Source organism: Mustela lutreola, chromosome 2 (assembly GCF_030435805.1).
Source record: "Mustela lutreola isolate mMusLut2 chromosome 2, mMusLut2.pri, whole genome shotgun sequence".
Classification (NCBI taxonomy): Eukaryota; Metazoa; Chordata; class Mammalia; order Carnivora; family Mustelidae; genus Mustela; species Mustela lutreola.
Window position 1 is genome coordinate 156,359,491 of NC_081291.1, and position 13,884 is coordinate 156,373,374.

General features: G+C 39.3%; 1 protein-coding gene across 11 annotated transcripts in view; it reads left to right on the forward strand.

Annotated features, from left to right (window-relative positions):
• Positions 1-13,884, forward strand: part of TFDP2 (transcription factor Dp-2) — a 175,494-nt gene that overhangs the window by 154,905 nt on the left and 6,705 nt on the right. For all 11 annotated transcript variants that reach the window (XM_059163887.1, XM_059163886.1, XM_059163888.1 and 8 more), the window contains 4 exons: positions 633-701; positions 5,244-5,395; positions 9,299-9,465; positions 13,573-13,678. In XM_059163887.1, the coding sequence (XP_059019870.1) occupies positions 633-701; positions 5,244-5,395; positions 9,299-9,465; positions 13,573-13,678 (494 nt within the window). The remainder of the gene's footprint in view (positions 1-632; positions 702-5,243; positions 5,396-9,298; positions 9,466-13,572; positions 13,679-13,884) is intronic.

Consider the following 13,884-nt stretch of genomic DNA (forward strand, 5'->3'; position numbering starts at 1 on the left):
AACAACAGTTCTCACCTCCTAGGGTCTTAAGAAGATGCTTTAAGATAATGTGTGTAGGGAGGGAAAAAAGATCATGTGTGTATGAAGTGATTAGTTGAGTTGCTGGCACACAAAGTATTCATTAAGTGTTAACTATTACTCTGGTTAGAATTTGAAAATAGCAACAAGTACTGCATATTTAGTATTTATGAAGTGGATGGGTTTCATTAATAATAATAGTTACCACAATTCTGCTATCATGGCTACTTGCATACCCCAACCCCTGCTCCCCAAAAAGGTGTGATATGCCTTTATTGATGTTGGTTGTTAAAATGGATTGAATTTTAAGGAAAATTCTTTTTTGAAGATTGGTTGATTTATTTTAGAGAGAGAACACAGAGCATGAGCTGGGGGAGGGGCCGAAGGAGAAGGAGAAGGAGAGAATTCCAAGCAGCCTCTGCACTCGTGCAGAGTCCAATGCGGGCTCTAAAGATCATGACCTGAGCTGAAGCCAAGAATTGAACACTTAATGGACTGAGCCACCCATGCACCCCTAAGGAAAATTCTTGATATCTGAGAATGGGGACCTGGAAAGTGAGCAGTACTTTATACTCTCCATATGTTCATGTTATTTTGTAACCTGTGTTTTAAAGATAGAGAAGCAGAGGAGGATAGAACGGATAAAGCAGAAGCGGGCCCAGCTGCAAGAACTTCTCCTGCAGGTAAAGAAGCTGGGATTTTTTTCATTCTTTTTGGTACCTATATTCTGCTACTCTACTTACTTGCTTTTAGCATTGGTGTTTTCTCCTTTGGTTGCCTTTTGAGTAGTGTCTGACGGGACCGCACTAGGGCGGCCTCCTCCACATCTGAGCTCACCACCATCCACATGGTCTGCCTTTATGATGATTGTCTCTCACCACCATCATCATGGCCTCATGACAGGTCACCTACCCTGTGCATGACTTATCTTATGCATTACTACTGACACTTATTCTTACTCTGCAGAGAAACTGTTAGAAGTCCTTTTGTGTGTGTTTATTTTAGCCCTAATTTGGAATATCAAGAAGTAAGGCTCATTAAACTTCAAGCACTTAGAGTAAAATTATCAAATCCACCTGTAATAACTTATTATCTGTAAATATGTAAAGATTCAATAAACTCTGTAGAAATACCAAAAGTTAAAATGCACTTCTTTTTAAGAAAATTAGCTTTTATAATGTAATAAGGATCCCTATATTTACACTGTTTTGGATAATTGCCTGGAATTTGGATGGTTTTTCAAATATAATAGAGCCAGTGTATAAAATCATTGAGGTAAAATCACATGGCCTTTTTATTATTATTATTATTATTATTTATTTTTGGTAGTTGTAGTTGCTGTAAAAATTCACTTTGAGCAGTACACTGGGGTCATTTTCAGTGCAGTCAGAAACCCTTTTTAAAATGAGCCCAGAGGGTCTTTATGCTTTTTTATTTTTTAATCAGCAAATTGTCTTTATATGAAAAGCTTTCAACCACTCATAAAATCCACTTTAATTTCACAATTTTAGATCCTATTTAATTTTTTAGGTGAGTCCACTTTTCAGAAATAAAGGTAACAATTAAGTTACCAAATATTGTAGCAGTGTTTTCCCAAAACACTCCCTTTGTCTAATGGACAGAATAGGTTAGGTATTCTTAAATATTCCACATTTTTGTTTTTCACTTTCTAGATGCTTCTCTTAGTTTATTTCACCTTCATATGTAAATCAGAGCAGCAAGAGAAGAGCATTTAACCCTTGCAGAGAGCTCCTTATGATCTGAGAAGGAAGTAGGAAAGGAAGTAGACCAGGGGCAGAGAAGTAGCAGCAGATAGAGCAGAGATTGCCCAAACACAGGCAAGCTCCAAAGGTGATGTTCCGCCCTGAGTAGGCCGCCACTTTCTTCCTTGCTGGGTTCTGTGTCTGCTTTCACTACGAACCCTGCAGGACCTACCTGAGGAGCTAGCACTAGAGCAAGCATTTTATGTATTTTTCATACTGGATTTCCAGATAAGGTTTTGTTTGAAGAGTATTCTGCAGCTTATAAAACAAAACACTTAGAAGAATTTGAAAGCTGATGGTTTTTTCCTGTGCTCCTCCCTGTGGAATTCTGCCTTCTGCAACCTGGCCTGCCAGGCACTGGCTTCTGATCCGCGCTCTCACTTCCTTCTAAGCTCCCCTCCCCTGCCTCTGCTGTTCCTGTCCCCTCAAGGCTTCCCACTAGCTCACACTCCTTCACCTCTGTGCCAAGCCTTTCTCGGATTTCCTCAAAATCCTCATGGAACATTTTGGAGCCTGATTCTTGGCATAATGTTACTAAGAAAACTTGTTTATCAGTATGCCTGTAATTACCTGTTTATCAGAAAGAACGGTGCTGGGCATGATCACCCTCGTGCAGGGGGGATATTCATACCCCTAGATAGCCTTCATTAAGAAGCAAGTTGAATATTTTTTCCTCTGCTTATCTTTGTACAATGTATACTGTTGTTTTTTCTTTTTTTTTAAGTCCTAAATTTCTTTTCCTCTTCTGTATTTCAAACTCAATATTTATAGATTTCAACCCAGGGGCAACCTAGCTCTCAACATTTATAAAAGTAGGCCTCTCTCAACATTAGTGTGAAACCCAAAGTATAACTGAAAACAGCCACTCTCTGGTCTTCTGGTGGACATACACACAGCCTATTTCCTGCTAGTGTTTTGTTTCTCTCTCATTCATCAAGTACCACTTATGAAGATACCACAGAAAGTAAATTAAATGTGTTCCTGAACATTAATAATTTACCATGGCAAAGTTGGCTTAATTTCTAACAAGTTAATGTCACCACTCACTGACATCACATGACACAGGTCAGTTTTACTTAATTGCCACCACTTTTCATTTATCCTTGGTTAACGTAGATGAGAAAGGGTGTGAATAGATGGTATCTATAGGTAATCCAGATACCCAACTTTTATCTGTATAACTATCCCCACCAGCCATTAAACCTTTTCCAGGGCTGCTAATACATAGCAAAATGAATGTGTGAACCTCTGTTCCGCCTCTAAAATTGATGTTAATGAGCCTGGAAGAGAACAGAAGGCTGAAGGAAATCAGTCAAAGGACAACAAAGGAAATCTACCCAAAATAAATGGGAGGTGACTTTTCTTTTTACTGTCTAAATAACACTATGTATGTTATTACTGGTTTCTTCACCTGAAAAATCTCTGTACACGTATTGAACAGTCACTGAGTCATACATATGACGTATTGAGTCATATATATCTAAGGACTCTTATTTACTACTGTTGATACTCCCTCCTATCCTGAGGCCCTGCTACAGCAGTAGGGCCACAAAGTGAGGGCATAGTATGAGGGCATCTCCTGAGATGCTTTTTCTGGTAGAAGGGAAGAGAATCTAGGCAGAAGTAGTCAAACATTTAATTCTTTTTCTCAGTTTTACAGTATCAATAACATATTTTTTTCAACATTAAATATATTAAAAAATGAATATAAAGCAGCCCTTACTCTTTACCAGCAGAAAATAATGAAGTATAACTTCAGTAATGTTTGATAGTATTGATAGTGATAGTCCTGTGTTTTGTTTTGTTTTGTTTTGTTTTGTTTTAGAGAGAGAACACACACACACCAGCAGAGGGGAGAAGGAGGAGCAGGCTCCTCGCTGAGCAGGAAGCCTGTCATAGGGCTCAGTCTCAGAACCCTGGGATCATGACCTGAGTTGAAGGCAGACACTTAACTGGCTGAACCACCCAGTTGCCCAGTAGTGATAGTTTTTTGATAGTGATTGATATTGATAGTGATTTTTAGACATAATGCTAGGGCTAGAATAAATTGGCATCCCTTCTGTTTTATGAACTTTAGGCATAAATGTTCACTTTCTAGGGATAATACCCAGTCATTTTAAAATAAAAGTAATCTTAATTAAACTTTTGTCAAGGCTCAGAACCTAAAACAAATAATCCTAGGATAAGATTGCTAAAACATAGAAAAGCAACTTAAATTCATCCCTACTGGGCAAATATGAGACATGCCAATAAAAGGGAATGAGTGGATCTGACTTTAGGAGCATTTAAAAAACCATTCTGGGGGGCACCTGGGTGGCTCAGTGGGTTAAAGCCTCTGCCTTCAGCTCAGGTCATGATCCCAGGGTCCTGGGATCAAGCCCCACATGGGGCTCTCTGCTCAGCGGGGAGCCTGCTTCCCCCTCTCTCTGCCTCTCTGCCTAGTTGTGATCTCTCTCTCTCTGTAAAATAAATAAATAAAATCTTTTTTAAAAAATAAAAAAATAAAAAATAAAAACCATTCTGTTTCATGAGTAGATAAATAAGTTGAATTGCATAGTCTTTCTTGCTGTGGATTTCTCTGGTACATTTGCCTTATTAAAAGGGCGTGAGCAATCACTTCTTTGACTTGCAAATAATGGTTAGAACTAAAAGTAGCAGCAAGACTCAGTATCAGGATTAGGCCTTGATCTATTTTATAAGTGCCAGCCCTCAGTTTCTTGTCTGAAAGATGTCAGGTGAAGGGTGGGTCAGGCCAGACTCCAGCTGTACCCTGTGGATGCAGGAATTCTGTGTAGGTGCCCTAGAAACTCTGGTGAGTGAGGACAGAGCCGTTGGGCTCTGGACCCCCTCCCCCTCTGCCACCAGCCATAGCAATGCTACTTTCATCTGTTTTACGTAGTTGTCCATAGATTTCATTTGAAGAAAGGATTCTGTGACTTTATAAAGTTTGCATATCCCTGAACTAGACAGATTAAAAGGTGTATGTAACCCCCAACTCCCAAGAATCTATTAGATAAGTGGAAAATACAAGTTCTCTTGGTATCACTTTCTCCTTGTCACTCTAAGAATCTTAGAGTTGCATTGGCTTCTGGGCTCTTGCTGATTTGTAAGATCCTGTCTGTGGATGACGGAAGCCATAGGCCCCATAATTTACATTAGGATGATGTTAGACATCATTTAAAAGTATGTGTTTTCCCTTGAAATGTATCTGAGTTAGATCATTCAAATCTTTTTTCCTAAGTATTTCATTTTCGTTAAGTTATAGGTAGACAGCCTCTTTAATATCTCTAATTTCTAATATTATTAATACTATTTAATAGTATTTAAGGCTTCTGATAGTATTTAAACTCTCTAATTTCTAATTCTCTAATACTATTTCTTGAATGTATTTATTATAATTCATTGAATCCCAACTCCCTTATCCACATTAAATGACGATATTCTTTTTCTTGATCATTACAGCAAATCGCTTTCAAAAACCTGGTTCAGAGAAATCGGCAAAATGAACAGCAGAACCAGGGTCCTCCAGCTCTGAACTCCACCATTCAGCTGCCATTTATAATCATCAATACAAGCAGAAAAACAGTCATAGATTGCAGCATCTCCAGTGACAAGTGAGTGGAGAACTAGGGCTGGCCTCCCAGAAACACATTCTTATCATTCACAGCATAAAGAAGGGTGTCCTTCATTATCCGAACCCTCTGAGGCTGACCTCCCTGGGGTGCAGACATGGAGTGCTGCCATCTACTAGTGCATTCTTCATCACTCACCCTCTCAGCCCCTGTCTTGTGCCTGGCACTGTCCTATATGCATTGTGGCCCTAGACCCTAGCCAAGGTGCACGTGTATGTACATGTTATGTGGTAACCCTGGGCAAGTAACTGCCTTAAAGTTGACCATCAGTGAGAGCCTGGGATAAGGTGGATTCACTGGTGATTCGCTTCCATGGTTTAGTGTGGAAATATTTTAGGTTAGCATGTGGCATTAAGGCAATTGTTTCTTTGTTTTGCTCTATCTGAGTTGAGTATGCTTCTCTTTATTAATGAATGGAGAGGAAAATGCTAGATACATTCTCTGCTTGCTTTTTTTCTTACTTACTTTATAACTAGAAGTTTATACCTTTTGATAACCTTCAACACCTCCACCTCTGGCAACCACCAGTCTGTTCTCTGCATCTATGAGTTCATTTTTTTTTTTTAGATTCTACATATAAGTGAAATCATACAGTATTTGTCTTTAATTTATTTCAGTTAGCATAATGCCCTCAAGGTCCACCCATGCTGTTGCAAATGTCAGAATTTCCTTCTTTTTTATGGCCAAATATTCCACTTATGCACAAACGTGTGTGCACACACATATACCACATTTTCTTTATCCATTCATATTTCAGTGGACAGTCAGGTTGTTTATCTTGGCTATTGTAAATAATGCTGCAGTGAACATGGCGGTGCAGTTTTCTTTATGAAATAGTGATTCTGTTTCCTTCAGATAGATACCCACAAGTGAGATTGCTGAATCACATGGTAGTTTGTGTTTTGTTTTGTTTTGGTTTTGGTTTGTGTTTTGTTTTTGTTTTTGTTTTTTTGAGGAACCGCCATACTGTTTTCCATGGTGGCTGTACCAATTTACATTCCCACTGAGATTTTTTTCACATTTTAACTAAAGTTGATGATGATATTTATCATAGCAAGTGAAAAGTAGCAGTTTTAAAGATACTGCTAAGGATTAATTGTAATTTGTAATTTGTAACTTTACCCTTCATGAGAACAGTAGTGGTCTTCAGGCCATGACCTGTGTCCTGAGATAGTTAAGGAAGTAGGGTTGTGGAGTGAGACAGACCCAAGTGTGGATTGTGACTCCCCCATTTAGCTGCTTCAAAGCATTTTTTAAAGAACAAAAGGGCATGATTCCAAGGCCTCTATCACATCCTAGCCTTGTGAGGCTTAAATACCATTATGTCTTTAAAGGGTCTGACCCAAGACAAGCACTCTACAAATATAGCTGCTGTTATAAGGAGTCAGCATATAATCTATTGACCAAATTGGGATTCATTTGAAAGCGAAAGAGGCCCAGTAATTACATCAGTCCCACTGGCATAGTCCAAGCCTGTGGTCTCCTTGCAGCTACAGCATTGCCCTGGGGCTTTGCCTTCCCTTGTTTTTCCCATTGTTGTCTTAGGTGGTGTTGCTTCCCCTGTTTATCTTGATTGCATACAGAGATTCTAGGTCACTTAAATAAGAAGGTGCCAAAAGAAAAACAGTGAGCAGGAATTTCAAAAGTGTTTGATAATTAAGACTATAGACACAAGGAAAAATAGTATGAAGTCAGAAGATTCATTTTTCATTCTGTCTGCTAGCAACATAGTGTCTTAACCTTTCTGAGATCTGGTTGCTTCCTCTTACAAAAGCGAGAATTACAGTATTTAACTTGCTGGTTTTCAAAAGTTACAGATCAGTTCTTAAAGGACCCAGCCCTGTGGTCAATAATGGTATGTATCTGTATTACTATTCACACAGTTGCAAAATCTTCACAAAAACCTACATCTATAGGGACTGTTAACATATATTCTCATGAAACTGAGAATCCTAGAAAATTTTTAACATACTAACAGGAGAAGCAGACTTAGAATTCTAGTTTCTCTCTCCAGTTAGCCTCTTGTTTTGTAAGGGATTATTAAATTCTCTTCATCACTTAGTGTTCTAAGTCTAAAAAAGAGTAGCAAGAGAATCTGGGAACCATTGACCTAAGGGAATTATGGATTCTGTTCATCCCAGGCTGGGGCCTTGGTGAGGTTTCTATCCCTCGGTGGTTTACTGACTCATGCCCTTTCCTGGCCCTCCTCTGAGTGAAGGGAAGGAGGCTATGAGCAGCTTGTAGAAGCTTGTTGCAAGGTAGGTCCTAAAGCCTTGTCTTTCAGTTACTTTGGTGATGCAATCTTTTCCCCTTAATTAGCCTGGAAGCTTTTTCACAATGGGAATTAAATTTACAGAACCATCTGCTTTTAACATATGCCAGGAATCATCCCTGTGACAGGCATTTTTTTTTCCCTGAAAATTTGTTAATGTCCTTTATTCAGATTTATTATAGTTCAGAATAATTTTACCTCCTCATGACTTTAGTAAGAATTTCATGACAACATAAACCCACCACTGTGCCAGAATACTCACTGCACTCCGTCTCCATAGGACTGAGGCCTGTGGGTGAAGGTGCCCCAGGGTCTAGCCTAAGAATCAAAAAGACTATGCTTTCCTATATTTACTTTTTTTTTTTTTTTTTTTTTTCAGATTTTATTTATTTGGCAGAGAGAGAGAGCACAAGTAGGCAGTGTGGCAGGCAGAGAGAGAAGGAGAAGCTGGCTCCCCACTGAGCAGGGAGCCCAATGCGGGGCTTGAGCCCAGGACCCTGGGATCATGACCTGAGCCAAAGGCATATGCTTAATGACTAAGCCACCCAAGCGCCCCTGTATTCACCTTTTTTGAGGTGTTGGGCATCTGGGCATCCTGATTTGGTACTTTCCTTGTTTAAGGTTTTCTTTATTTGCTCAAGAGAGAGAGCACAAGCAGGGGGAGCAGCAGATAGGAGAAGCAGGCTCCCTGCTAAGCAAAAGGCTGGATGCTAGACTCCATCCCAGAACCCTGGGATCATAACCTGAGCTGAAGGCAGCCATTTAACCGACGGAGCTACTCAGGCATCCCTGATTTGGTATTTTTCAGGAGCATTTGGAAATGTTTTATACATTTATGTGGCACTTTTTCTTTAAGTTGTTTCACTTCTTAGGCTCTTAAGACAGGATCTGAATTTTGGTTCATTTGTGAAAAGTCATGCATTTATTGCTTATCTAAAGTATGCTTTAGTTAACACTTGATTCAGGAACATTAAGCAAGCATCCAAAATGGGGTTTTTCCCTCAAACCTAATAGGCCAACTCAGAATAGGGTTGTCATATATTAAACTGAAAGGGCTTTCTTAATAATTTGACTTTTGTGGGGCGCCTGGGTGGCTCAGTTGGTTGGACAACTGCCTTCAGCTCAGGTCATGATCCTGGAGTCCCGGGATCGAGTCCCACATCAGGCTCCCAGCTCCATGGGGAGTCTGCTTCTCTCTCTGACCTTCTCCTCGCTCATGTGCTCTCTCTCACTGTCTCTCTCTCAAGTAAATAAATAAAATCTTAAGAAAAAAAAAATGTTTTAAAAAAATAATAATAATAAAAAATAATTTGACTTTTGTGACAAAGCTTGAAAAGTATTGGCTTTACACCAAAGTTGTCCCCTGTTTGTAACAGCTTAATGAGGGCTGAAGTTTATGGACTCCTATTTCCTGTCATAGGAAAACTGTTTTAATTGGGAAAGTGGCTTATTTGAGATGTCATTCCCCTGAACACAGCGGAATGACAGTAGCAGTTTCCAGTAGTACAGCTGAACGTAGGCCCTCATTTTTTTATGTAATGTACAGAGTACCACACTACGCAGCCCTTCCCTATCCCACTGAAGCCCCGTACTAACTTTGTTTTCTGATGCAGGTTTGAATATCTTTTTAATTTTGACAACACCTTTGAGATCCATGATGACATAGAAGTACTGAAGCGGATGGGAATGTCCTTTGGCCTAGAGTCGGGCAAATGCTCTCTGGAGGATCTGAAACTTGCTAAATCGCTGGTGCCAAAGGCCTTAGAAGGTTATATCACAGGTATGTTAACGAATGCTTTCCCATTCTGTCCCCTTTAAATGTGACCATTCCCTTGAATTTCTCATTTATCATCGCTTGCTTTTCTTTAGAGATACAAACACAAATACAGTAAACTGGGAACAGTTTCTTGTTTCATTTTACTTATTGCTGACCTTTATATAAATGGACTCCTAGTGATACATTCTTTAGTGATAACGGATTTTTCCACTCAACATGATCTTTTCGCCCATCCACATGATTTAATGTAGGTGTAATTCATACATTTTTACCACTGTATAGAATTCCATTATATGATTATATCACTATTCATTTTACTGATGATGAACCTTTAAGTTTTGTTTCCAGTTCCTTAATATGAAAAACAGTGCTACTTTGAACATTTCTGTGATGATACCATAGTGCCCCACGTGCTGGTGTGTGGCATGAGACAGCTGGGTCCCCGAGGGGGGTGGGGGGGCTGCAGCTTCACTTATGATAAAGCCAGAGCTTTTTAATTTGATTTCACAAGTTACATTCTCACCTGCAGGTTGGAAATACTCTATTTTTCCCAAATCAGGTGGATGTGAAATGGCATCCTCATTTTTTTTAATTAAGATTTCATTCACATACCATAAAATTCACCATTTTATGGTATGTATAGTTCAATGGGACTTAGTATATTCATAAGGTTGTGCAATCATCACTAATTCTACAACATTTTTATTTTTATCATTTCAGAAAGAAACCCCATATACATTAGCAGTCACTCCCTGTTCCCCCATTCCTCCCAGCCTTAGGCAACCAGTAATCTGCTTTGCCACTGGATTTGTCCATTCCGGACATTTCCTGTAGATGGAATCATGCACTAGCAGCCTTTGTGACAGATGTCTTTCACTTAGCATGAGGTTTTCAAGGTTCATCCATGCCGTAGCCTTGGTACTTCATCCCTTTTTATTGCCATCGTGTGAATAGTAGCACATTTCATCTACCCATTCATTAGTTGGTAGACATTTGGATTGTTTCTACTTCGGGGCTATTACGAATGATGCTGCTATAAACATTCTTGTACATGTTTCCGTGTGATCCTAAGTTGTCACTTCCGGTTGTATACCTAGAGGTGCAATTTCTTGGTCAAATGGCAACTCTGTATTTCACATTTTGAGTAACTCCAATTCTATTCTCTTGAATAGAGAGAGAGCTGTTGAGTAACTCTATTCTCCAAAAGCATTTGTACCATTTTACAATCCTACCAGCAGTGTATGAGGGCTCTGGGTTGTCCACATCCTTCTCAGTAATTATTACTGTCCATCCTTTTTATTATAACCTATTCTTGTAGATGCGAGGTAGTATTTTACTGTGGTTTTATTTTGCATTTTCCTAATGACTAGTGTGCTAAGCGTCTTTTTGTGTGCTTATTGGTCACTTGTAGATCTTCCTTGCAGAGATATCTATTCAGATCCTTTGCACATTTTTGCATCAGGTTGTCTTTTTATTGTGATTTTTAAGAATATACTGAGTATACTTGAAAACAAAGATAGTATGTTTTGCATGTTGTAGAATTCAGATTTTTTTTTCTGATTCAGAAATCTTTATGATTGTCTCATTTCTCAAGACTGTGTATATTCTGTACATATAATTTGGAGGCATAAATAATGCTTTTTACCTTTGCTTTTTCAAGTTTCCTTGATTTATAAATATCACCACCTAGAATTTCACATCACTTTTCTGAAGGCACTGTACTATTAGTTCTAAGGTATAATAAATCAAATATGAGCAAAGAGGTAGTTCTTATTTTTTTTTTTTAAGATTTTATTTTTTAAGTAATCTCTACACCCACCTTGGGGACTACAACCCAGAGATCAAGTTTCATGTTCTGCCAGTGAGCCAGCCAGGTGCCCCTTGTCCTTATTTTATTTTGCTCTATGGTTTTGGCCCTCTGGTCAAAACACAAGTTTGTTAATTCAGATTTGGTTTCTGTTGGATTTGGTTCTTAAACTAGCACCATCCACCTGCTGCAGGTGTGACCCCTTCTTGTCCTTTAGCCAGCTTGCCCCCTCTTTTCGCCCCCCACGCTCCCTTCTCCCCACTCTGTCCCCGAGCAGGCCCCGCTGTTTTCTTAAGCAGCGCAGGCATAGTGGCAGTCCAGCAGGGGCTGAATAAAGGGCTTACTCAATAAATCACCAGAACTTTATTTTAGCTTATTCTCAGTGAAAAGGTTCAGGGCAATCAGGCAGGCTCTATGGTTTTGATCTCTTTGTGACCTCATTTGCAGCCTGGGACATAGACTTTCTGGTTACTTTAAAAGAAGAAATTTGTGCCTTTAATGTGCAAAGGGACAGAATGGCTCTTGAGTTAGATTGTGAGAGCTATTGTGTGGATCTTATGATAATGCAAAAGAAATGTAGGCTTTTCAAAGCCATTGTGAAAAGGAAAATTTACTGTGTCACGCTCACAAACAAGTAAATAGCTGTGTTCTGACAGAAAGTTTCCATATATACTAATTAATATTCACCACAGGATTCTGGCTTTAATTTCATCTTGCACAGGCTTGTTCTTATTTAATGTAGTTAAAGTCTGCTATTCTTCTTAGAATTGAAGTTCTTTTTTTCCACAGCTGTCTTAGCTAGCCTATAAAGAACAGGGTTCACAAGGCCATTTTAAAATTAATGAAATCATTTAGTTTCCTTTTTTTCTACATAGGAAGCTTCTCACTTGGTCAGACTGTACTAATAGCAGAGTATTTAATCCTAGTACATATAGTTCTGGGAGTTTTTTGGGGTTCCTTTTTTTTGGCACAGTAATTACAAAACTATTTTGATTAGCTGTAATAAAGGTTCATTACTAAATTGCACTTTTGGAGTATATATATGGTCTTATTTTGTAATGTAAGTCAAAGAATTTCTTTTTAGGCATACATTTCTATCATTTCTTTTACCTCTTTTGTAAACTTAATGTGAAAGAGACTATACTCATTCATTCAGTAACATTTAGATCTTACATGTTCTACTCACTGTCTTCTTTGAGCTAAATATGAGACCAGTATGAAACTAATAAAATTATAATAAGAATTTATCATGGTTATGATTGGAGAAATATGATATATACATAGAAAATAAGATTACAAGGTTATACACCCAAAATATTTTATGCAGACTAAAACAGTGTAATGCATGTCTCACCTTCATTAGAAATGTGACTGCATATGACCTTTTAAAATAAGGGCTAGTTTGAGTTACAGAGCAAAGGATACCAGGGAAAAGACTGTATCTTTGATGAGTAATAGCACTGAGTTCTTTTGATGGCACATGAAAAGATGGTGCAGTGGGAGTTTTAGTAAAAATGTGTCTAACCTCCTTACCTGTTTCTTGTCATTTTTTTTCCCCCAGAAGGTGGGGAGAGGGAGAGAGAGAAACCAAAGCAGGCACATACCCAGTGTGAAGCCTAATGCAGGGCTCCATCTCAACCCTGAGATCACAGCCTAAACTGAAATCAAGAGTCAGCCAGACACTTAACTGAGTGACCCACTCAGGCACCCCTGTCCTTCTAACCTATTTCTGATTTCACTTTCTTTTTACCCCCTCCTGGCGTTAGCTTTTAACACTAGTCAGAGTCTTTGGTGGTGAAGACAGCAGGTGTCCAAGAATAGTGCAGCAATCACTGGGCTCTCAGCTGTCTCGAGGTCTTAATTAAGAGAAAGAAGTGGAAGTCTGTGATTGGTTTAATTAGAATTCTTCCTCACTGTAGTCTGCCTTCCCATTTTTTTTTTCCTATTCTTATGTCCTAGAGATTTCCTTTTTCCAAGCTGAAGAAATGTGGATTATCCCCAGAGCAGGAGATTTACCTAGCTCTGATTATTTTTAAAGCTATTATTTATTTGAGAGAGCGCACAAGCTGGGGATCAGTGGAAGGAGAGGGGCAGCAGGCTTCTGCTGAACAGAGAACCTGATGCGGGGCTCCGTCCCAGGACCCTGTGATCACAACCTGAGCCAAAGGCAGCCACTTCACCGACTGAGCCCCTCAGACGCCCCTCACCCAGCTGTAATTTAGATCAGGCTCATGCCCTTACTCATCTGTGCTTTCTTCAACTTACAGTGGACCGACATCTTCTGTTTCTGTTTCTCCCTACAGATATCTCCACAGGACCTTCCTGGTTAAATCAGGGATTACTTTTGAACTCTACTCAATCAGTTTCAAATTTAGACCTGACCACTGGTGCCACCTTGTCACAATCAAGGTATGTATTTTTTCTGGGTTAGAAAGAGAAGCGGTGAAGCCCTGAGCACCTCCGTGGGAAGAGCCAGGTGTCATTGCCGGCACAGGTCTTTCTGCAGCGGGTTCGGGCAGAGTGCCCCAGTGGTACCTCCTCTCCCGTGTTTTTAGTCCTACATTTTACAAAGCTTAAAACATTGACCACGTTAATGAACTTGTGTGTTTTTAATT